Genomic DNA, 25721 nt, shown 5'->3' on the forward strand with positions numbered 1-25721 from the left:
GTTTTGCATCGATTGTAACGTCTGCTGTGTGGCTTTTGTGGCACGAATCTGATTAAACCAAAGTCCATATCGTTCACTTTGGACCAAAAATAATCGGTTATCATGGTAACGTGGCAATCGTTATCGTCGACGAAAAAATATGGCCCAATAATACCGCTGAAATGCAAACCACACCAACTTTTTTTTGTGTATAAATTGGGTTTAGCTCCAACACTGCATATTTTGTTTATTAACGAATAAATTGAGATAGGACGAGACTCACGTTAAGGTTCTTAAAGTGATGGTCAATGTTTTCATTATGTTCAAACGTTGCTCGTTCGTGTATACTTTACGATTTTATAAATGTTGACTATAGTGAATAAATTGACAATGACAGTTTGACATTTAGTGAAAGGGTGCGTTCATAAAATAAATTCAAAAAATGGCGGAAAATATATGAAATCTGTTTTTTAACCAATTCTGATTCCATACCAAAAAATAAATAAAAATTCCATATGGGGTTAAACAATCCAAAAGAAACTTTGGATCGTATGCGATTTGTCCATAATGCACGAATTTACGTTCGGAAATGTCAAACTACTGCGATGAATGCATTCAAAAATAATTAAAGATAATAACGCATATAATTTTATGCGAAGCGTGACGGTATGTTTTAAGATGGATGGTAATGGTGAGCAATTTTTGTAAGGAAAAGATTTTATAAGTCCTTTTTTAATCAATTGTTATTTCGTGACTTTGACTAAGACTATTTTTTAAAGAAAAGGAAAAGTAGTAAAAGGCAATTTGAAAAGCGAATATTCAGGAAATCGAAAGAAATGGCTCGTATCGTCATTATTTATTCACCTAATCGGTTTGGAAGAATGAAAAAGATCTTCCTATCGGAACTTTCTTCTCAATGGAAATTTCTCCGATCAATTTCCATGATAGGGGTTAATGCATTGGATTCGACTCTATTAAAGACTTTAGCATTAGACGTGTTTTTTTGGCATCGCTATCTGCAGCCCAATTTTATTTCCCTGAAAACGAATCCACAGTTGCCCATCCGCAGCAGTTTTATTTTATTTTTATGTTGGTAGACTTGTCTAGCTGTCAAATAATAAAACAAGGAACAACCGAAGAATTTTTTTTTCTAGATGCTACATAAGCCGCGTTTTATTATCACCATGATCTGATTGGGATCAGATCATGATAATAAAACAGCGCTGGATCATCATATTTTTTATTATTCAAAGTTTGGTAGCAGTGTCAAATTCGTTCTTTCAAAAGTGACATTTCAAAATAAAGCAAATTAAAGTAGAGTTGCCCAAAGAACATTTTAGTTCATGATTATTTTTTGTTGTTCTTTTTAGGGAAAAATAATATCCATTTATTGGGCTAAATATACATTTTTTGTACTTATTCATTTTAAGTTCACTAATTTATGTTTTATTTTGTCAAAGGTTTTTGTTTGGTGTGTTTAAGATAAAAAGTAAATAAAAATGAAATTGCTTACTATCTATTTAAAATAATTTTTTCCTGTCGGATGGAAATGTAACTATGGCAATATGGGTTATACTTAAAATAGTTGGTAGTGATACCAACATTAACATGTTATATTACAAATTGCATCCCTCTCTTTGCGAAATAGAGAAATAAATTTTGGATTTCAAATTAAGATCCAACCACGAAGCTGATTAGATCATTGTGCTAATAAAACGCGGCTATAGTTTAAGAAAGAATTTTATTATGTACCTAATTTATAATTTTTAATAAATGCAAATTTATTTTTTTGCCTGATTTTCCATTTGTACATTAATCTGCATTTGTTGAAAGTTTGATTTGTTATTTTGGTTTTGCTTTCGGATAAGTTTTCTTTCTTCACATGGATGGGGAATTTGTTTGGGATATTTTGTTTAATTGTAAAGGGAAATCTAACTTAAATTTAGTTTTTTTTTTTTAATTATGATTCGTTGATAACACTGCACGCAATTCGAAATTGATCCCCGAAAATAATTTTGTTTTTTCAATGTTGGTAGTTTTTTTACTGGGAAAAATGTATTCTCACGTTAACTAAAAGTATTTCTTGGGAATAAAACTTTCCGTGGGAGCTAAAATTCCCCTCGAGATTTCCTATAGGGTCCATTATCAAAATCCACTAAAATAAAGGTTGACCAAATTAAACTTGAATGAAACATAAATCATAGTATGAGTTGCGTATTTAAAGTGATGCCAAAGCGAACAACTCTTCTCAACGAAATACCTCACATTCCCATCTAAATCTCTTACATCTTACTCAACATCGATACTCGAAAATAGCATTTCCTTCCTATAATTAAATCAACCGTTACAAAACCACTCGAAATTCAAACCAAGAACTTCAAAATAAAACAACATTTTGTTCTCGTTTCTCAATTTTTATTTCTTAATTTCTCTTTGAAATATCTTACCTGTTGTATAATAAGTTTAAATAAAGTTCAATTGCATATAAATGAATTATTGGCAATTACATACTTTAAAAATCTATTTGCCAGTGTGAATCAGAAAATAAAATATTTAAATGATACTTTTTTTGTTGTTGTTTGCTAGTTAAACAGTTTCATATTTTTTTTTTTTTAATAGAAGAAAAGCATATTTTTGTTTTATTGGTAATATTTCTTGTTTTGTTTTACCCTATGTTGTTTTTTTTTCAACGATTAATCATCATTTGGAAAGGAGTGATTTTATGTATATCTTTTATTTTTCTTTGTTTAAATGAAGAAAGTAAAACAATACGTTAAATAAGTTTATACACAGCGTTGTTGTTTGTTTTTTTTTGTTGGTTAAAATCAAAAATAAACATTTTATAAGAATATTTTTATTAATTAGTTTTTTTTTTTTCGTTTATTGTTTTTGTTTTGGGTTATATTCTATATAATGACTACTTATATTTAACATTTTTAATTATAATATTATATATATTTCTTTTTTTTTGTCTCTTATATACTCGGGTGAAAATAACGGTCTAAACTGATTTTTGTTTTCTGTATTTTTTTTTACTTTTTTTGTATTTTTTTCTAAAATCATTTGTTCAAAATTTCTTTCAAAACAAATTTTTGAAACAACTGAAATCAGTTTGTAGCTTAATTACAAAATAATAATAATATTAGATGATGATAAAATAGTGTTGGTAAATATTTAATTCTTTCAAATATAATTTGTTTACTTTTTAATGCATATTTAGTCATTGATTCCTTAAAACGACAATTTGTGTTAAGTCCGCGGGGTTTTTCTATTTTTTTTTTTTTTTTTTGAAGGTAAAAGTTAATTTTATTTTCTTGCTTTTGGGGTAAAAATAAGAGATACCACACTAGCGACCTTAAACCATATTTTTTTCTATGCATAGCGAACAGTTTGTGTATTTAGAATTCAAAACCGAGCCGAAAAAAAATATTTAAATTAATATTTTATAATATATACATTACAAGAAGGGGGGAGGGTTTTTTAAAATTAGTGTTTTTTTACGTTCGAATAAATTCTAACAATTTTATCCTTTTTCTTAGAGATGATGATAATGGTATGGTGATTTTTTTTTACAATTACCCATTTTTATTTTGCAATCATTGGGCGCCAGACCCTCATCTTGACCTCAAAACGAGGAGACGCAGCATCTAATATTTTGTCTGCTTGTTCAATGCAAAAACGTCTAATCCGAGGCTTTTGATTGTTCAGGCTGCTGCATCAAGTCTTCTAACGCGAAATAACTTCCGGGCGCTTGGGAGAGGCTTTGAGTGACGGCTGTTTCACCACCGGCTGTGGTGGTAATCACTGTGCCTTCCATTTCCTTGCCATCAACGCCGTCTGGCTGTTGAGTGACTTGCACAATAGGTTGTCCATCGGCAGTGTACGAGACCGAGACGGGAATTCGAACACCACCTTCACCAATAACGTGCGCGCCCTCTCCTAACTCTCCGTCCTGTCCTTGTTGGATGACGATATGCCCGTCGGCATTAAGTAGAGATGCATCGATAAGCTGTGGCTCATTGTCGCCTTGCTGCACAATCACCATTTGATTGTTGTCGCCGATCATCTGAAGGGTCTCCCCATCCAGACCGTCGCTGGTCTGTAGCACACCAACACTCTGCAAAAGCTGTTGAATCTGTTCACTGTCTTGAACCAAGATCTGGTTGCCATCGGCATCGGTGATGATGTGGTTGTCCAGCTGCAGCAGTTGACCGTTCTCGTTGAGGATGAATTTGATTTGACCGCCTTCGACACCGGCTTGCATTTCATCCAGTTCCATTTGAACCTGATCGGCATTCGCCATATTTTGTTGGTTTTCTTCATTTTGACTCTGCTCAGCCTGTTCTTGTTGCTGCTGTTGTTGTTGCTGAGCTTCCTGCTGCTCTTCTGATTCTGTGTTAGCGGAAACCTGTGTTTCTTGCTGTGATTGCTGCTGTTCCATTGTTGGAGTCGAGTGCTGACTATTACTGTCATGAGCCTCATTATCATCATCTAAGCTTGGCATGCTTACTGGTTGGGCGGCCGATCCTGATGCGCCTGCAGGACTACTTGGTTTTTTCGAACTTTCATCGGTGGAGGATGGTTTCTCACTTGAATCTGCCGACTTATCGATGCCCTCGTCCGGATGATCTAACACCGGCATATCAATGCTTACAGCGACCGGTGCTGAGGAGTTGTCGCCACTTCTTTGTTGCTGTTGTTGTTGTTGCTGCTGTTGTTGTTGTTGTTTTACATCACCCTACAATGAACAAATACAAATATATACAATTCTTAAAAAATTATCTATGTTTCAAATTCGAACTCACCTCATTGCCCTGTTCAGCAGAATCTGGCTGTGGGATAGTAATATTGAAGGTTATTCCACCGACAGCATTCTCTTGACTCGTGATTACCAGATTATCGCCTCCTGCTCCATCTCCTCCTGCCCCAGCAGCTGTTCCGTTGCCGCCTACATCATTGTCAGACTTATCGGAATGCATTTTTTCAAAAATGCTCTCAATGTCTGCTTCCAATATTGACGCTGTGTTGTTTGAATTAGAGCTCATTACCATATTACCGGCTTCGCTGGTGTCCTTGCCATCGCCTCGAATTAGACTCTGGCTGACGGTCGCCGATGATGTGGACGAGGTCGTGCTTACGCCTGCACTAGAGACAGTTGATGTTAAGGACGCTGATGAGGCGGTCTTCTTTTGTGTTTGCGACTTATGTGTTTCCATGTGTTGGTTGTAGTAGTTTTCTTGGATGAAAGTCAACGAACATATGTGACATGTGAAGAATCGAATAGCTTTGGAATCCACACCAGCCTCAGAGGATTCACTCAGAGCCTCGTCAATTGTCTCCTGCAACAGCTTTTGCGTAGTTATAACATGGGGCTGGGATTGTTGCTGCTGTTGTTGTTGCTGCTGCTGTTGTTGTTGATGTTGTTGCTGTTGTTGTTGTGTGATAATTTGGGTAACTTGCTGTGTCTGCTGTTGAGGCTGTTGTGCCTTGGTCTGATGACTTTCAAAGTGCTTTACCAGCATCTCACGCTTGGGGAACGACAGTGAACAAGTTCCACACTTAAAGATATTAGGCTGATGGGCTTTAGCGTGGATAGTTGCTTGCTCACGAGTTTCGAATCTGGTCGAACAGAGGCGACATTTGAACGGTTTTGGTTTGACGTGCTTCCGCATGTGCTCGTCAAAGATCTGCTTGTCCGTGGACTTGAATTGACAGTGATTACATGTATAGAGCTGTGTTGTTTCACCCAATTTGTATTCATTGTGATTGACTTCCATGTGTTTCTTGAGGGCCAGCTCACTGGTGAAATTCACCTGACACAATTGACACGAGTGCACATCGATATTAGATTGCTGTTGCTGAATTTGTGAATTGGTGGCAATTGTATTGGCTTGTGATGGTGTTGCATTATGCTTCTCCGTCATATGTTGTTTCATAGCATTCAAATTCGAAAACATCTTTTTGCACATTTTGCAGTGGAAATTTTGTTGTTTGCATGTTTCGTAATGCGGATTGAATAGCTTCAAATCTTGAGTTTTGAAATCGCACGACAAGCATTTGTAAATTTTGGTTGTTGTTTTTTTTTGCATTTGTGGTTGCTGTTGTTGCTGCTGCTGTACTACCTGCTGTTGTTGAATTTGTGGCGGTGTTATTTTGATTTGTTGAACAGCACTCACTGTAAACAGAAAAAAAGAACAATAAAATTCATTATAGCAGAAATTATTGGAAATGCTTAAGTTGCAATACAATCAACAAGGCTGCTGCATGAGGGCATACCTAATAAGTTAATAGTTTAAGCTGTGCAAATGTTAACTTCCCTAAATATGCAAGGTCTCCTAACCTGATAAAATAAACTTCATCATCTACACGAATTGTTTCGCACATTCAGACTTATTAAATATATAGTATCCTACTATAATGTGAAATACCGAAATAATTTTCATTGGAAAAAAGTTAATCAAATGAAAGTTAATTTTCCTGGAAATTGAATCCAAATATTTAAAAAATAAAATCAATAGAAACTTCCGGAACACTAACTTCTTGAATTTAATTAGGAGAGAAGGATTTCCAAGAAAATTTGTCTCTGCTTGAACATTTTTAATTTTAAAATTATTATTTTGTTAAACCTTGTGTATGGATCCATAACCCAGTTGATTTTACAACTTTGTCCAACAAAATTGGATGATTTAAGATTCAATATTAAGTTTAATGGAATTAAAACCTTCATACTTTAAAGTTTTTTGTTTGAGAAAAACATATGCGTTTGCAATTGCAACTGTAACAAGTGAAAATGATTAACATATATTTAATTTTCAGTATTTACATAAAAATAGGTAAAGTAGTTGTAGGTTAGAATTGACTTGATTCTTATTTGTAACAGGCTAAAAGACAATAGAGCTAGCTTGTTCCATGATTGGTCCAGACATATTTAAACCCTTAAATGGGCTTGTAACCTAACATATTTTCGAAGGAATACATACTTTGTGATGTTATTTAAAGATAATCGTGTCGATTTTGATTGATAAGGTTTATTGATCCAAAATCTCTGAAAATGTTATTAGAAACTTAACCCTTTGTAAACTAGCTACCTTTAACTATTTTCGTACAACTTAAAACTGCCTGCCTTAAATTGTACTTAACCCCCACTTAAATCCTGCCAGGAGTAGTTGTGTGTTTTGACGTTAAAGTCACTATTCATTTTGGCACCAATTTGAATCAGTCTGAGAAATGATTGGAAAGAGAACGGGTAATCTGTTTATCACTTAATTCTGTGTTATTGTTCTAATCAAAAGCGTATTTCTTGTGTTTGAAAGCCAATTCTTTAAAATATCTGCTCAGTCGATAAACCTTAAGTTTACATTTCAATGTTGCATTTCGCAATCAAGCCTTCCAAAAGTTAATGTGTTGCAATTAAAAAGTGTCTCTCAGAGTACACCTAAGGAAACCTCGAAAAGCCATTTTAATTTATTTGCGTTTTTTTTTTTTATAATTTACAGGCACTCAAGGGGTTATTGTACCTTTTATTATTTATATTTGAACACAGTGCGAGCATTAGGAAAATAGGAAAGGATTTAAGAGGAGATACTGGTGCATACTGGTCTTAAAGTTCTGAACATCAAAATGGGAGGGAAAAACAGAGTTGGCCTAAGCATTCCACATCCTCTATGTGCGATTTAAGAAAGAATCTCTGTACTTGACAGTACGTCCGATATTAACCTCAAGGGTAAACTGATGATCATTCCTGGAATGATCATCAGTGGTGGAATGGAACTATCTAATTCGACAGAACATTATTTGTAAAAATATCGATAAAACAACGAAAGGCATAAAACATTGCAGCGGTGTTCTAGCGATGTAAAAATTTCGATTTACATTTTTAAAGCCCTTTTTTGTATTCTATTCAAGAGATTTATACTTGTTTTAGGGCACCTGCCAGATATGCGAATTGTATTCAAGCTTTGGACGAATGAAGGCTTTGTAAATTACAACCAGATCAGAAGGGTTTGCACTGTCGGAAAATATTACCTGAATTATATCAGATGGATTTGGAAGATGAATGGGAATGGTTAAAACAAGACGAAACGACTATTTTACAGTCTTAAAGGATTAGAAATAGATTCGATTTTTGTCTGAAAAGGTTAACTAAAATCATAGAACTGTGGAGAGATTGTGATGGCCGACATTTCTCTAAAAGTGTTTAAAATATTTATTGGTTCAAAAATCTAACATCGCGTTTAAATTATTAAGATTTTTGCAGACAATTTTCTCGAAACCTTACTGAAGTAGTATGATGTGTTCATTATCGTAACAAACGCACAGTCAAAATATTGCTGCTGAATTTATCGAATTCCCAGCGTTCGGAGCAATTGAACGAACGTGCCATACACCTCAATTTTGTAAGGCGGCGATTGAAGATCATTAGACCGACAATAGGCAATATTGGGCCTTTAATTCGTGAATAGTTTCTTGGTTATGAAATTTAAAGTTTTGCTGACGTAAATTTTGTCTGTAAGTCTACGGAAAAGATATAATAATCCCCCTACTCTAGACTCGTTACATATCAAAATTTATATTGGTTTTCTTTCCTAATGACAAAGTCCATCCTTTATAATGAAGACTTAATCTCAAAACCGAAATGTTAATGGTCCCGTACATTTAAAGAGACAAATTATTCCTTCAAAAATATAACATGACGTGATGGAGGAAAGTACGATAACTTTCTTATTTAACTAAAATACAACCATGCCGATTCTTGTGTTCGATTCGGAATAAATGGGTTTTCTAATAGGGACCTTACAACTTTGAATTTAATTTGTAGAAGCACTGCTTCACTATCATTGTTAACTGTCAGTGTCAATTTTTTTTTTTAAATTCAACATTTTCATCATGACAAAGTACACGAACGAGTAACGAATGCCAAGTATAAAAAATGTCCATCGAAATTAGGACTCGGTGACTGTAACTTTAAAATAACTCCAACTTTCGGTCGTGGTTCTCACCCTAGAAAATAGGCAATAACAAGGTTAGTGCAAAAAATTAGGTGTACGGAGTCCGCAAGAGCTGGATATGGCTCAGACCAAGTTATGGCGTTTTTAACGTAATTTAAACCGATAGACCATAAAGTGACGTACATTCTTCGATAGGGTAATTTTTGAAGCCCTTATTGGAATAACCTATTTTTTTTTAAATTTAAATACATAAGTATTTGTATCTAAAACTAACCCTACCTCCTAAACAGGAGAGGGACCCCTTTAAAAAAAAAAAACATTATCAAATCTTGGCGGCCAAGTTATCAAACTCGAGGCAAAGAATTTGTCATACTTAAAATATTCTTTCATTCCGACTAAACTAAAAATAATTGTGTTATCTTAAGAGTTTAAAATAGGTATGATATTATATAACCATGTAGGTAATTAAGTGCTCACCTTTTCTAGATCGAGCATCTGCCCCATCGTCATTTAAGTTAACAACACGGTTAACTACATTGCCGCTATTGAGCTTTTGCATTTTAATGGGCGGTGAAGCTGACGCCGATGTTTGCTGATTCACAACTCCACTCACACCACCAACATTGCTCACACTTCCACCACCAACATTGGATAACGTCTGAGCTGCTGTTGTTACAGATGATGTCGCTATAGATGCTGACGACGACGAATCATCATTTAAACCATACTTCTTATGCAGCAAATTCATAATATTATTACGAACTCGCTCCACATCGTTTTCAAGTCGATCCAAGTAGTTTATCAGATTGTTACACCTTGGACAAACCACATCTTCTACACTGACAATAACCATAAACGCATCACCGACCAGTTGACCAATTTTATTGGGAAACTTGGTGCTGGTATGTGAGGTGACCATGTCTGTGAGCATTTGATTTTGAGTTCCATTTGTTGCATCGTCACATATGTAGCATCTACCCAAAATGTTATTGCTGTTGGAAGTGCTGTTTTGTTGCTGTTGTTGTTGTACATTGTTTGTTACTGAATTTGTTGTCGATGAAACAATGGTAGCGCCGACTTTTTGTTTTAAGATTCGCGGCTGATTTGGCCCAGTCACGGTCACAGCGCCACTCGATAATAAATTGTGTATTTTTCGCACTGCACTGTTCATTGGATTCATGTCTGTTGAGTTGACTGTTTGTTGTTGTGATGTTGCACCGCCGTACACCTGTGAATACAAAACAACACACAAAAGCTTGTTTACAATATTCTTTTTTTTGTTTTAGTTTTTATTATAGATAGGTCTGGGAATATATGTATGTAGGTGGCAATGGAAAATCAAGATGCAATAGTTGATAATGTTTATGAAATTATTCTCCCTTCCGTACCCTCGAAATCGAAAGAAAACAAGAAAAACTACACCTTGCTTGAAATTACAGGACAGATGAGAGTAAGAATAATTGAGCGACGACGCGTCTTTATTTTTCTAGGCAAAATGCACCCAGACACAGAATCACCAGAGCTGTTAGTTTAGCAGCTTGAGCAGTTGCTTGACTTCCACTTATTGTTCTATGTCCAATGGTCATTTACGGGAAAACAAAAACGCAGCAAACGGGTACAGGATAAATAAAATATACAAAACACAAGTCAAAGTCGCTCTCGGGCATAGAAAAAGCGAATAGGAGAAGCTTGAAAAGCCAACAAAATATTTCCCTTTTTCGATATGTTGAGAAAAGGGGAAGATAGTGAAAAAACATGCGCATTTCTTGCTTTCTCTCTCTCTTTTTATCTCTTCTCCGCTTGGGGTAGGAAGAATTATGAAGAATTTAACGAGTTTCGTTGTTTTATCCCCGGACGGAACAACGAGCCAGATAAGAAACAATCAGAACCTACCAGTATTGACACTTTCTTTCAAAACAACAAGTGGAAAATTAATGTTTTTGGAAGGTTAAAGCCTTTTTTGATCATTCACGAAAAAGCCAAATGGATCGTCTAGCCAATATGACAGGCGTCATCTGACTTTAGTAAGCAATTTAGGGCTTTATGGTTCTCCAAATTGTTGAACATTTAATTTATTGGAACAACTTCAATTGTAAATTGACTTGGCTCCACGATATGGATATCGAGAACATTTAAAATCCTAAGAGCCCAATATCACGAATTCCATCGTAATCGGAAACCTTAGGAACCAAAAAAAACATAAACAAATCGTTCATGGCGGAAAATCTCGCGTTAAACACAGAGTTCGTAAAAGTTTCCGATTACGACGGAATTCGAGATATTGGCCTCCTAGCATTTCTAAAATCTTAATAAGGAAGAAACAAAATAAATACGAAATACGATTTTTTAAAAGTAAATCAAGCGACGATTTTCAATAAGTGTATAACTAACTTGTTGTGTAAACTACAAATCCTAGGAGACCAATTGACTTGGAAGTGCGTAGTTAGTCTTTACCTTAGAAAGGTTCCTGGCCAAGGAAGGGGGTAAAGAGGTGAAAGAATATTTAAATTTGAGCTTAAGAAATTCAGGATATAATGCTACAGAGAACACAAATTTTTAAGAACGACCAAAGTATACTATTTGAAGATCTAAATAATAAACGAGAATTGAAATTTGTTGAACCATAATATTTTAATTGATTGTGATGAAAAGAATTCCTTACTTCTTCTGAAGACCAATAGAGCACATTCATTGAAACATGTTCAAAGAATTGGTCAAACACAATCAATATTATTTTTCATAGTAAATAATGCCATCATTTTTAATAAGTGTTTAGATACCTAAAATGGTTTTATGGTTTCGTTTTGTCAGCTTTTTTAACCCGAAGTTATCAATTTAAAACTAGCAAACGATTAGAAAGAAATATAAAGTTGTAACCTCTTTTGAAACCACTTATAAGTGGAAAAATAAAAAATTACTCAATTTAGGCATTGTCCGAATATGAAGACCAATTAGGTATTTCAAAACCTTAAAAGAACCTTGGTATGTTTTGCAATCTTCAAAAAACAAAGTTAAAAATTATCTCTTGAAATGTATTCTAGAGTTAAGTTTAAAAGCAACCCAAGCTTCCATTGACAAAATTAGACAAATTTAACCTAACAGAAAACATTGGAAAATTAGTACCGATAGTTTCTACTTCCTGATTCTGCGTGTTACATATTTCGCTAAAGTAGATTTCACAATGGCACAAAGCAACTTATCCAACAAAGAAATTATTGTAATCAATAATTGGATTTTTTTTCACTTCAGTAAATGTTACAAATTAAGCCCTTACAACTGTGATCATAATATCCAAAAATGCAAGTCTGCACGAGACAAGATCAAAGTAAAATGTTTTCTTCCTTGTTTTGCAAGGAACAGCTGCCCTTCGTTAAATAAAATTCTACCTTCAAAATACACGAATCCTGACTTATTGTAAGTAGGTACAGGTATATAATTCAATGATGCCCATACAGAGCATTTTAAAATGTCTCTACCGTGGAAGTACGAAAAACACAAACTCTTTTTAAAAACTCATAGATGTGAAATTTAAAAAATATTACGAATTTACTTTCAAATTCGAAAAATGCTGAGATAAGAAGTTATCACCACACAACTCTACGCTAGAGATGCCAAACATGAATTTTGTATTCAATGTGGCTGAATATGTTTTTTTTTGAGTCATTTATCAGCATTTTAGAAATTCTGACAAGAGTCCAACGTATTTTAATCAAAGCCATCTGACGGATAGCATAATACAGGAATTATAACCCCTTATGAGTAATTTAATGCTTCCGTTTTACTATTGTTTGAAACTGAAACTCTAGTGTAGCCTTCATATGGGGGTGCCTATAAATTTTCAGCATTATTTATTCAACTTGGTATGGCATCACTGTTTACAGAGAAAAAAAAACTACTCTTTTCTCCCTTTATCTCTCACTCCGAGAATTCAACCGCAGCCGCGCCAAAATAATTCACACACGATTTCTTCATTTTTTTTTTCCCAACGGCAACTGGCGATGGCGAGGAAATTGAAATTTCTAGCTCTAATATGCAATGGCGGCGCAGCGTTATCCGAATATGACTCGTAGTGTAAAATTTAAATAAAAATGCACTCAACTAACGAAAAGATTTCGAAAAATAAGTTATCTTTTTAGGGAAATGGGGGTAGCTAGGTTTTAACGAGTGTGAAGAAGATTACTAGATTTTTACATATTTTTACCTTTCGATTATTTGTCGCCGTCGTCGTTTGAACAATTCTCTTCATCATTGAACAAGAAAAACCAAAAATAAAAATAAAAAAAGAAAACCTAGAGCAAGCTGAAAAGGTTTGCGCTCCCAGCAGCGGCGCCAACAAATTTTATGCAAAAAAAGGAAAGAAAACTTGGTTGCGACTTTTGTTCAGATTGAGATTATTTTGTTCTTTTGTTTAAATCAATTAATAATTGGTGTTGGGTTTGGTGTGATTATAAAAGACTGCGGGGACAAAAACACAGCACAGCACAGATATGTCGCGCATCGAATATAAAAATAATGAATTTCTTTCAAACACTCGATTTCGATTCAACAACACTCGCGAGTCTCACCGACGAAACGTAACTGAAAGAGAAGAATCGACGAAAGAATGTGGAATTAATGAAAATGGCGGCATCTCACTGTCGTTTTTTCGTTTTCGTTTACGTGTGTTCTGCTGTTGTTTCGTTCGTGCAGTTTTATTAATTCTTTTATCTCGCTCAGCACTCACGTTCTTTTAACTTTTCGAGTGCAATCGATGTGGGTCAGACAGAGATGGGAAATCATGCACGAGTTGAGGAAAATCGTTGAGTCGTATGCTCGTACTCGAATGCCGTAGCCGTGGGTTTTTTAAACGTGTAGTCCATATATGCCCTCTCTTTTCCGCGTTGTCTCGTAAATGCGATAACAGGGTTGCGTGAGCTGTGAGCAATATGAAAATTGAAAAAGGCTTTTTCTTCAAAACCGTTTTTTTCTTGCTTATGCTGGGAAAGACGAAAAATGATTTTGAATAACGAACAATTAGGGAAATTCTATTTTCACATAAGGATTATGGTTTATTTGTTAAACAAATCTCTAAAAAACCGATAGGTTTGAGGTTGAGCCAAGAAAAATGCCGATTTAATTTGATCTGAAATTGATGTGGAGTCGAGAACAACGACCGACGTGGTGTTTCCTGTACTTGCTTGCTTATGCACTGGTCTGGTGTTGGTCTCTTTTGTCATGGTACGTCATGTTTGTTCAAGAGCAGGATAGTAGATAACTTGACAAAGGAGAAGGCCAGAGGAGAAATCGTAGCATAAATGGTCATGGGTTTCAGCGAAGGGGTTATTTGTATTCGTTGTACTCCAGTTTTAGGAGGAGAATTGTTTTAAAGGCTAGTTCACACAACAATTTGATATAATTTTGTTCCAAATGTGTGTAGTTTTAATTTAGATCCACACAAAATACAGTATTTAGGTAAATTCTAAAATTACAGAACAGAAAATGTCAATAAATTTCAGTCCAACATTTTGAAAGACTTAAATAACATTGAGAAAATAGTAAAAATGGTTAAAAATGTGAAACATGTCTAAGTTACATTATTAAAAAATCAGAATAAATGTGCAAGAAGAAAATAAATGTGTATAATGGAATTTGCATTTTCTTAACTTGGATTGCATTAATTTTTTTGTGACCAATGGAACACCATTGAAAAAAAAAACTGATCCCATTTTGCTTATGTTCTGTTGAGAAAAACTAGTAAATGTCAAATTTGAATTGGAATATATCTTGAATAGAATTTTCAAGACTTAACGAATCACACAATTGTTTACAATTAAATTCGTAAAAAAGGACAAATTCAAAATCTTGACAGTTTGACTTATTTCGCAAAGAATAATTGTATTAATTTTAGATGTGGTGGTTCAAAATGCTCACAAAGCACGCGATGTCTTCAAAAAACTTATCTGTTTAATTTAAAGACTTGGATTTGAAATGAGTTTTTGATACTTACTATGTTAGGAATGTAAAATTCTGACGTTTGATTTTCTCTGCTGAATACTGACCATAATGTAAGCAAGGGGATTGAATATTCCAATTATTTCAATTCACACAATTTTGAATATTCTTAATTTGTCTTGGGTTTCTGACGTATGTAGCCTGCCTAAGAAGGTAATTTATATTATTTCCCCTGCAAAAACTGCATGGAGTTTTTGGGATATATTTTATGTTGCACTTGTGTTGGTTGAATTGTTGTTGTGTTTTTCTTGTTTGTTAATTTTTTTTTTTCATTTTAAATGTTTTTGTTACCAAAGCAACATGACAGCTCCATCAAATTATAAACAAATGATTCAAGAAACCAAAAAACTAAAAACTAGTTAAACCAACAAGAAAGTAACCTACCTACCCACAATTCAGAAAGAAAATGTTAAATTAAATAAATAAATACATTTTTTGAATTTGTGCTATTAAAAAATGAGGGGTGTTCTTAAGTGGGTTGAAAAAATTAACTTACCCAATTCTAAAGATGATGATATTAGGTTTGTTTAATCAGAGGGTATTTTGTTCATATATTGATTGTAAGGAAATTCATATCTTTATTAAGTTTTCATGGTTTTTTAGTGTACATGCAGTATGTTATCATCCGGAAGGTCATCACTTAGTTGTGGCAGCTGGGGATCGGGTTTTAATTTACGATCCAATTGATGGAAGTGTTTTGAATACACTTAAAGCTCACAAGGACACTGTACATTGTATTGCCTATGCCAAAGATGGGAAGAAATTCGCTACTGGTGGTGCAGATAAATCGGTTATTATATGGACTAATAAGCTGGAGGGTCTTTTGAAGTATTCGTAAGTATCTTTTGGAGAGCGTTTGAAGTTCCATTTAATTAAAAGACCTAAGATACATACATTTCCAAACAGAAATGCCAAATATCCTTCATTAGAGATTAGCTTGAAAAATTGACAAATTGTAGCAAAAGCCAGAATAATAGTGTTTAATAACACTCAACCAAATCTGTTAAATTTCTTTTTTTTACATACCTACAGTGTTAGAAAAAATAATGGAAACAAGCTTTGTGTTCAATCTTTTAAAAACACAAACAAGTATTTGTGAATAGTATGAAAATAAAAACTACACAGATAAATATTTAATAATGTATTGCTTAAATGCAACAATTTTTTTAATATAATATTGGGAAAAAATGATAAAAAGTAGACTTGTGATTAATATGTTGCTTCCTTCTGGAAAAAAATAATAGAAACAACATAAGAATGGGATTCTTTTTGTAGCGAGAAAGTAGCTTAACGGTAAAAGTTTTTATTAATAACTGCCTTCACTGTTCGCACCATCGAATTCACCAATTCGACACATGTCTCTACGAGTATGGAGTACCATTCCCTTTGAATTTTCGAGCACAACTCTTTTTGGTTTTACAATATCCGATCCTTCGCTTTAGGATGCCCCAAAAGTGTTCAATTGGGCTTAGGCCGGTGGATTATGAATTCCATTTGGACATAATCCACATCGGACATATTATCTTTCATCTAAATTATTGGACCCACACCAGATGCTGAAAAGTACCCTCAAATCTTTTTATGCCCACCACCGTGGCCCTTCTATTATACATTTTCCTACATTTTCCATTGGAAGTATATAAATTGATCTTCGTTTCATCCGGCCACAAAACGTTAACCCAATAAGAACGGTGTACGTTTTTTTTGCAAAGGGTAGTCTTTTGTATAATGTTTTGCTTGGTTTAAAAATTCCACTTTTTGTGGACTTGCTTCTATAAGTTGGTTTCTTATTGCTCTAGCTGTCAATGATCCGTTTAATTCGTTTTTGAGTTCTCTTAAAAAAGAAATGGTGTCTGCTACATATTCTTACCAATAGTGTATCAAAACGCTAAGAAGTTTATCTTGTTTCTTCTTTTACAGGCAGACGGCAAATCCATGCTTATCGATTTTTGTAAATATTATTTATGTACATAAACAAGAAAAGAAACAATAAATCTAATCTAATCTAATCTTTAAGCGTGAATGCAAAATTTTAAATACCTTTTTCTTCGAAAAGTTTAAGGTTTTTTCAGTTTCAACCATTGTTTTTCCAGGTTGTCTTAGTTGCTTTATCACTTCACGTTCAAAGGCAGCATAATGTAATAATGTAATGATTTTTAAAAATGTTGTTTAGTATCGAAAATAAAACATCTGACAAACTTACAAACAAACTCAAAACACCTAAACAAAACTTTTTACCATTAAGTGGAAACAAAAAGTTGTTTCCACAAAACAGTTTTGCCATTTAAGAGCATTATTAAGTACAATTAAAATATAGAAAGACTAACAACAAAAGACTTAATTGCTAACAAAATATTGTGTATCGAAAATGTAGAAGGCACTTGCTTCTTTTTTGTTTTCCGACACTGTATGTATTTATAAAAAAGCCGGCCACAGAGAACCATTTTCGTTCTGTAGGGTTTTTGTTTATATGGTATCCAAATGGATTAGCCAATCTTTTCGTGATTGGGGATGTCCTTGATTTAAATTGCTCTTAACTTGTTATTTGAGTCCGATAACGCAATATTTAGTAATTTTATTTTTTCAGAGGTTTTAAGTGTAGCGCATATAGTTTTTTGGTTTTAAAGGATAAAAAATACATATGTACATGCGCTAAGCCAAAAAAGTCTGCGTACAGCAGCCTAAATTTAGTGTTTTTTTTTGAAAAAAGTAGTAGGAATAAATGTAAAAACTAAACTGGTACCATTTAAAAAAAAATTAGTTTGCATCTTCAAATTTAAAAAAATTGCGATTTTCAAAATTCTTGTTTTTAAAATATCGTTATGCCCATGCCATCTTAAAGTTTTTTCACGGGAACTGCCTCTTGCGAGGAATTTCCAAATTCTCCAAGAGTAATTCTTGTCATAAAAAGTGCTTTCTCAAATTAGCCGTTCGGATTCGGCTTAAAAAACTGTAGGTCCCCTCCATCCCTGAGAGTTGTAAGTCAATAGGCCCTAGTTCTCAACGGATTGATTGTAAAAACTTACATATCTCAGAATCAAAAAAAAGAAAGCTGTTTTACGGAGACTTTTTGGATTGTGTTTATGTGCAAAAATCACGATAAAACTCTCATAAAGTCGTTTCATAGGAATTAGTGGGTCTCAGGATTTTAAAATCTCGAAAAGACAACGCGACGTCCCCATAACGAGAAAAGTATTTTTTTGGTTTTCTTTCAATGTGAGTAGGATAAAACTTCTTTTATCAAAAACGTTTATAATTTAAACTCTAAAAGGCAATGTAGATAGATTAAAAGTTTGATTGGATTAAATAATCTTAAATTACCTACATTTACAAAATTGTTTCAATTATTATAGTTTAAATGATGAAATACGATAAATCCTCATAAGAAGACCTCGTTCCTGGTGACTCCACAATAAAAATCATATTTTAAATCCATTTTGAGAACATTTTCTTCAGTGTTATAATATTTATTTATATAGTTTAGCATTCAATAAACATACTCGTAATACATAACTGCCAAGAGTTTGAAATCAATACAAAAGTATTTTATAGATTTGCGATTTGTGAGTGACTAGGTTTGCTTTTGAGGCGGACGAAATCCCAAATAGTTAATATTCAATCAATCATGAGTGTTTTTTTTTTTTGTATACGATGAATCATCTTTGTTAAATACATCGTTTATAATCTGAATACTTTCTTATTCAAATTTTGAAATTCAATCTTTAAAGCATAGCTGGCAATAGACAAATGCGAGAAAAACAATCCAATCCTAAAAATCTCCTGATTATAACCATTTTATTTAAAAGAATCGAAAATAAGTTTAAAAATTAATTACAGTTGAAACTTGACTAACCGGGATGGTCGGGACGGAGCTCATCACGGATAATCGAAAATCTCATCCCAAATCTCAAACTAAATAAAACAGAAATTTTTATTAAATTTTTGTATCTTTTATTTTTATTAAAAAAAAGACTACAAACATAAAATTAATTCATAAAACTTAACAATTCATTCTGTACATATTTTTGTTTGTACATACATTACAAAATCACAAAATTGATTATTACGAACTTCAAGAAAAACTTTTTAAAAAAAGTTAAAACAAATTGTTGTATTGTTGTTTGTCGTTGTGATTTTACTCGTTGGTTTTCTTTGAGTAAATTACTTTAATGCGGTGAACTATATATCTTGTTGTGTTATTCCAGGATAAATCGATTCTTGGATTGGAATTTTTGAAATTTCTACATCATCAAATTCATCAGAAATGATTGCGACTCGTTTTTAAGAGGGTTATTTATCATAATTTCGTTCTCAATTTCTTATTGAATTGACATCAAAATCGTCTGCGACTTCCATAATTGTTGAAATCTCGTCAATGGCATCTTGTTCTGAGGAAGTTTAGAAATGTCGATGATGTAAAAACTAAAACTTTTTGATTTCGATAAAACTTACCTTCTTCCTCATTTTCGGGACAGAGTTAATTGTACCAAGCATTTTTCAGAACATCGGTGGTAACGAATTCCCGGACTTAGAAAAACCCAATAAGGCATTTTGATGTTAAATGACTTGAAAAAATGCATCCTGTTTTCTGAGCTGTTCCTGTTTTCTGAATAATTTCTTTGCGATAATGGCAGTTTAGGCTTCGAATCACGCGTTGGTCTATTGGCTGAATCAGAGAAGTACAGTTTGCTGGAAAGTACCTCACTAGCATATTTGCGGCTTTAAAATCATTAACGTCTGGATGAGCTGAACAGTAATTATAGAGTAATACAACTTTGGAGTTCTTGTCATGATTGTTTTTTTCCGGTGCTCTTTAACTTCTGGTACAAAGTTTTTATTGAACCATTCAAGGAGACATTTTTGGGTTACCCAAGCCCAACTCCACCATTTTTTAAAGCTGTTGGACGAGCGCTTTTGCCAATAACCATCAACTTGCATTTATGAGTTTTTAAAGCATTAGAACAAACCAGTACAGTGAGTCGTTCCTTCGATTCGTTATGTCCTCCAACTGAACGCTCGCCACTGCATGCCAAAGTGTTTTGGTTTTGCTCTTTCTTAAATTCTCTGTTTTAATGAGTTCAGACAATTCCTCTACAAAAGGCGTAGCAGCTTCGTACCTAGTCCGTAGATTATTTTTGCCCTATCGCTTTCAATCCATGAATTTCATGGCAGTTTTTGAATTTTCCGAGCCATCTTTCAGAGTATACACAGTCAAAGGCTATGTTTACATTTTCATGAAAAATTTTGCTTTCTCCATATCATTTGGCCTGAAATTGGAACTCCTCGAAATCGTTCCTATCGAAACCATTTACACGTTGTTGCATCCACTTTGGGATTTTCAGCTTTTTTGAGGGTTTTGCGCCTCTCCGATTCTTTTATAGTGAAGCTGTCTGCGAAAAATTTGAAAAAAACATAAGAAATAAAACAAAACGGAACCCGAAAAATGTATTATCCTGCTACTTTGCTTGCGTTTCTTTTAAATGCAATGCAAAAGATACAAAATTCCGTTGATTTTTAGATGTGAAAAAACTTGTTCGGTCTTGTTCTCATGTTACGGATAGTAGAGTTTTTTTTTACGGATAATAGAGTTTAATTACAAAATTGTCTTATTGTTAATAAAGAAATTGTTTTTGTTTCTTTTACGGATGATAGTTTTTTATGCTAAATATTTTCATCACGGTAAATAAAGCATCCCGCTTAATCGAATCCCAGATAATCGAGTTTCAACTGTAATTAATAATTTGGTATTATGAGTATACGCATAACCAAACAAAAAATTAGCATTAGACTTCTGGTCTTATTATGTACGGATTCTGATGTTTCTAACATGTTCTAAAATGTTCTAAAATGTAAAATTAATCACCTAGTTTTACACCAAGACTGTTTGAACTACAAAGATGATATTACTATTGAAATCATATAATGTTTCTACGTGCCTAGAAGACATTTCAGTAGCAAAGCCATAGAGCAACCAAAGTATCGAAAAATCGTTCTTCTAAGTCTGACAATAAATTATTGATAACAAATTAAAGCAAAGTAGGACTTTATTTTATTAATTTTAAGGTGCTCCTTTCAATCACGCTCACTATGTATTTAAAAGTTCTGATATTTTCTGCGTCGAGAATAATATGTAAAAGTGATGCAAATTATTTCTGTACCATTTGTGGAAAACATTAATTACAAAATTGTAAAACTAGTGTTTGGGTACAACGAGTGTACTTTGGACTTCCTCTGGACACGCTTGAAAAGCACAGCATGTCTGATATAGTAGGTACAAATCTTGTGCTTATGAAAATAAAGACTTTAAGTATCACAAAACAAAGATTTTAAGAAACAATAAGAATGCACGCCAATTTAAGTTAAGAAGTTCATTTGTGTGCCATGAAGAATTAGGAACAAAATAATGACAGGTTTGATTTTCCCGAGGCTATAGTCTCCAATATTTCTTAAACTATTGTTAAGGTTTAATTGTTAAAAATCTATGAAAGATCTACTTTGTGGCTTTAATCTTCTACGACGTCAACAAGAGAGTTTTTTCTTTCTCATAATAATTGTGGATATTAAGAAGTGTAACTTCAAAATGCGAACGCCTAAAAACTTGCTATAAATTATAGATTTCAAGCAGTTCATTGGCATACTTAACGGATTAGTTAATATTGTCTTATTTTCCTGTTATAAATTCAGAAAATAGTGTATTTATTTATGTATTTTCCTTAATTTTATGAATAGACATGGTGACGCCATTCAATGCCTTTCATTTAACCCTGTGTCTCATCATTTGGCTTCATGTTCCACTTCCGACTTCGCTTATTGGTCATCAGAACAAAAGGCGGTTCAGAAAAATAAAGTTTCTTATCGAATAAATTCCTGCGCGTGGACAAACGATGGACAATATTTAGTTCTCGGTCTAAGCAATGGAACCATATCAATTCGGAATAAGGTAATCTTTAATAGCTTCATACAAGTAAGTATTGACAGATACAATTGCATTTTAATTGATAGTCTGGAGAAGAAAAATCTCGTATTGAACGTCCTGGAGGCTCAAGCAGTGCCATATTTGGTGTTCAATGTAGTCCAGCAGCGAATTCGAGCAGCATAGACACAATTGCTGTTGCAGATTGGAATCAAACTCTGTCGTTTCACACTCTTGGGGGTCAGATGATTGGCAAAGAACGTGCCCTGGGATTTGATCCGCTCTGTCTGACATATTTCCCAAATGGAGAAAATCTCATTGTGAGTGGGTGTTGTCGCTCGTTGCAGATATTTACAAAAGAAGGCATTCGATTGGGAACTCTAGGAGATGCATTTGATTCGTGGATCTGGTCGGTGGCCCTGCATCCTAGTGGATTCGCTTATGCAGTTGGATGTCAAGATGGAACTTTGGCATGCTATAGCATAGCATCGAGTACAGTTCATGCTTTGTATCGTGATCGATATGCATTCCGTGAAAATATGTGCGACGTGATAATACAACATTTGATATCAAATTCAAAAGTTCGCATCAAATGCCGAGACCTGGTGCAGAAAATAGCCATCTATAGAAATCGCTTGGCTGTGCAATTACCGGAACGAATTGTTCTTTACGAATTGAGTTCGGCAGAGGATCAACCGATGCACTATAAGGTTAAAGAAAAGATCCAAAAACGATTTGAGTGTAGTCTTTTGGTGGTTTGTGCTCGTCATATAGTTTTGTGCCAGGAAAAACGATTGCAAAGTCTTGATTTTGAAGGGGTTCTCCAGCGAGAGTGGCTTATGGACAGTTTTATTAGGTATATCAAAGTAACTGGTGGTCCTGTTGGAAGAGAGGGTCTTGTTATTGGTCTAAAAAGTGGACAGGTATTCAAAAATGATACAGTTTTAGTTTTCGATTGGTTGTTAATATTATTATAACTTTTCTAGGTGTTTAGAATATTCCTTGACAATGCTCTGCCAATCTTGATAACAACTGTTATGTCAGCAGTGCGATGCTTAGATTTGAATGCTGCACGTAGTCGCATTGCCGTTGTGGACGATGCTGGGAGATTGGTTGTGCGAGATGTGGTCAATGACACAATGCTTTACCAGGTAGGTTTTTTCCTTCACAACTTTCAGTTCTGTTTCCTTTATTGAAATGTGTGATTCTGTGCTTCGTTAACAGGATTCTGGCGTCAATTCTGTTGCATGGAATACCCACTTAGATACAATGCTCTGTTACACTCATACCACAGGAGGCTTAAGTGTTCGAGTCGGAAATTTACCACCTCGTAGTCCACAGAATATGATCGGTGTTGTTGTTGGATTGTGTGGAGCAACAGCATTTTGTTTGCGTGGTAATTTAATGCACAACATTCCATTGGCTTTAGGCGCAACCATGTGGCAGTTTATTGAGGCTGGATTTTTCGAGTAAGTTAAAAAAATGTGTGTGATTTTGAATTGAATACTCGAATATTGTACATTTTAAGTGAGGCGTATCAAGTTGCATGCCTGGGGGTAACTACAGCCGATTGGGAGAGTTTGGCTCAGGCAGCTCTAGAATCTCTTCACCTCAACATTGCAAAAGATGCTTATGTTAAAGTGCGAAATCTTCCCTGGTTGCAATTGATTCATAGTTTAATGGAGAAACAAAAGCGTTCTGAGGTTCCCAAAGAAGTCTTACAGGCGGAGAATTTTGCTTTTGCCGGAAAATTCCGAGAAGCTGCTCGACTTTATCAGAAGTGTGGGCAAAATGATCGTGCTTTAATTATGTACAGTGACCTGAGAATGTTCGACTTAGCGCAAGAGTATCTCAAAGACGGGGACGAAGAAGCGAAACGAGAATTAATACGTAAACGCGCTGAATGGGCTTGTTCAGTACACGAACCAAGGGCTGCAGCAGAGTTACTTTTATCGGCTGGAGAAAATGATAGAGCCATTGAGATTGTATCACAACAGGGATGGGCAGATGTGTAATTTAGACACTTTGACTTTTCTAAAATGGGTTTCAATATTAATAGGGTTTAATTTTAGGCTTTACGATATTGGACGGCGATTGAGTTTGAATGAAAGGAGCTCCTTAGAGCTAGTGGCATCACATTTAAAACGTCTGAAAGCTCTACCTTTAGCCGCTGAAGTTTACAAGAAATTAGGCGATGAATCACAAGTCATTCAATTGCATGTCGAAGCCAGAGATTGGTATGAAGCATTTCGATTGGCTGAAAACGTACCTGAAATTTTACCATCTGTGCATTTTCAACATGCACAATGGCTAGCTGAGTCCGATCAATTTATAGAAGCTCATGAGGGTTGGTTGTATAGCAATGTATGTACATATTTGAGTGGTCTTATTTTGTATTTGCATTTTTAGCCTACCTCAAAGCTGGTAGAAGTAAGGATGCAAATCGACTTCTGAAAAGTCTGAGTTCTTCGGCTATTGCAGAAGAGCGTTTTTTGGATGCTAGCTATTTCAATTGGCTAATGGCAAAGCAGCTTTTAGATACATACATTTCAAAAGCGTAAACATTTTTCTGTTCTTGATAAAAATATTCATAAGCGTATTTAATATTTTTGTTTTGTTTTAGGGAACAATCTCCAATGGATCATGATTATAAAGAGTACAAAAATAATTTGCGTATTGCAAAAATTTACTTTGCCTACAGCATTATACACAGTTACCTTAAAGAACCATTTACAAGTTATTCGCCGGTTAGCTTATTTAATGTCAGTCGATACATTGTCAATGAAATAGAACACAAGGGGGCTCCAAAGGGCATAAGTATGTTGTAAGTTTGAATTTGAAGAGTAATTATAGTTCATATAAAAGATTTAATTGATATTTCTCTTTTCCATTAGTGCACTCTATTATACACTCTCGAAGCAAGCAAAACTTTTGGATGCCAACAAACTATGTCTACAGGTTAACAAAAAGCTTCAAACCCTTAAACCTCCTGCAGGAATTCAGGAGCAGATTGATGTGGGAACATGAATTATTTTTATAACCAAGTTTTATTTATTAAGTTTTGTGTTATATTTTAGATCAACTATTTAAGTAGTAAAGCTTGCAAAGGAGGATTCAACGATCCTGAGGAACTGCTGCCACTTTGCTACAAGTGTTCCAATTATAGTGCTCATTTAAATGGCAACAGTTGTGCATCTTGCAAACAAGATTACATATTTTCCTTTGTGTCTTTTGGTTTGTTAACATGTTACCTTTTAAAAAATGTCAATCTATTTGTTTTTTTTTTTTGTTTATTTAGAAATACTACCATTAGTTCAATTTAATCCGGAGATAGATATAATGGACATCGAAGCTGAAAGGCTTCTTATAGCTCCACCAAAATCACCCGATGATATTGATCCTTTTTCTGAAGTAAGTGCAAGTGAGAGTGGTTACATTTATTGCTTAATTATATTAAATTACATTTCAAGGATGTTGCTGGTGCCTTACCTTTAAGCCTTGATCGAAATGCTCTTAGAGCAATGGATCCAAATCATATTCTAATTGTTAAACGACGAGAAAAACAAATGAAGAATATTTATTATAGAAATATTTTACCGGATTTACAAGTAACATTTTGTCCAGAATGTTTATTGGTAAGTTGAGGAGAATATTACATTATTTTAAAACAAATAAAAAATTATTTATTTTAAATTTGAAGCTATTTTATGCTGAGGATTTTGAATTGCAAGTTCTACAAAAGGGTCATTGTCCATTTTGCCGCACACCATCCGAGAAGCTTTTTGAAAGTTATTAGATTTTGTTTTTTGTTTGTTAGGTAAAGTTTATGTATATTTTTCTATTTAAAAATTTGGTAATAAACAAAAATGAAACATGTGTGCACAACTGAA

The 25721-nt window shown here is 34.1% G+C and overlaps 2 protein-coding genes across 4 annotated transcripts; one reads left to right on the forward strand and one right to left on the reverse strand.

Annotated features, from left to right (window-relative positions):
• Positions 1–2358: 2358 nt before the first annotated feature.
• On the reverse strand, positions 2359–14106 carry LOC129944246 (putative uncharacterized protein DDB_G0271606). 3 transcript variants are annotated; one of them, XM_056053563.1, is made up of 4 exons: positions 13129–14106; positions 9405–10155; positions 4785–6154; positions 2359–4717 (listed from the first exon to the last, which is right to left on the reverse strand). In XM_056053563.1, exons 1-4 carry the CDS (start codon positions 13174–13176, stop codon positions 3662–3664), a joined length of 3225 nt encoding a protein of 1074 aa, XP_055909538.1. In that variant the 5' UTR covers positions 13177–14106; the 3' UTR covers positions 2359–3661. The 3 variants fall into 3 exon arrangements, with proteins under 3 accessions (XP_055909538.1, XP_055909539.1, XP_055909540.1); XM_056053564.1 differs by lacking the exon at positions 13129–14106 and adding an exon at positions 10350–10568; XM_056053565.1 differs by lacking the exon at positions 13129–14106 and adding an exon at positions 10316–10568.
• A 1081-nt stretch (positions 14107–15187) lies between these two features.
• Positions 15188–25721, forward strand: LOC129944245 (intraflagellar transport protein 122 homolog). The gene is made up of 15 exons (XM_056053562.1): positions 15188–15439; positions 15522–15752; positions 21648–21858; positions 21921–22754; positions 22818–22982; positions 23056–23300; positions 23360–23842; positions 23904–24178; positions 24241–24388; positions 24455–24655; positions 24726–24846; positions 24909–25065; positions 25130–25242; positions 25302–25466; positions 25532–25721. Exons 1-15 carry the CDS (start codon positions 15375–15377, stop codon positions 25625–25627), a joined length of 3510 nt encoding a protein of 1169 aa, XP_055909537.1. The 5' UTR covers positions 15188–15374; the 3' UTR covers positions 25628–25721.

Source organism: Eupeodes corollae, chromosome 2 (assembly GCF_945859685.1).
Source record: "Eupeodes corollae chromosome 2, idEupCoro1.1, whole genome shotgun sequence".
Taxonomy (NCBI): Eukaryota; Metazoa; Arthropoda; class Insecta; order Diptera; family Syrphidae; genus Eupeodes; species Eupeodes corollae.

What these genes read in the sequence shown, in the direction of transcription:
- LOC129944245 (XM_056053562.1), top strand. Translation starts at nt 15,375, where the DNA reads ATGAGGGGTGTTCTTAAGTGGGTTGAAAAAATTAACTTACCCAATTCT. An exon ending in TTGGTCTAAAAAGTGGACAG is followed by an intron (nt 22,755 to 22,817) that starts GTATTCAAAAAT and finishes TAACTTTTCTAG; the next exon opens with GTGTTTAGAATATTCCTTGA. An exon ending in TTTGTCCAGAATGTTTATTG is followed by an intron (nt 25,467 to 25,531) that starts GTAAGTTGAGGA and finishes TTAAATTTGAAG; the next exon opens with CTATTTTATGCTGAGGATTT.
- LOC129944246 (XM_056053563.1), bottom strand. Translation starts at nt 13,176, where the DNA reads ATGATGAAGAGAATTGTTCAAACGACGACGGCGACAAATAATCGAAAG. An exon ending in CGGCGACAAATAATCGAAAG is followed by an intron (nt 10,156 to 13,128) that starts GTAAAAATATGT and finishes TTGTATTCACAG; the next exon opens with GTGTACGGCGGTGCAACATC. An exon ending in AGATGCTCGATCTAGAAAAG is followed by an intron (nt 6,155 to 9,404) that starts GTGAGCACTTAA and finishes TTCTGTTTACAG; the next exon opens with TGAGTGCTGTTCAACAAATC.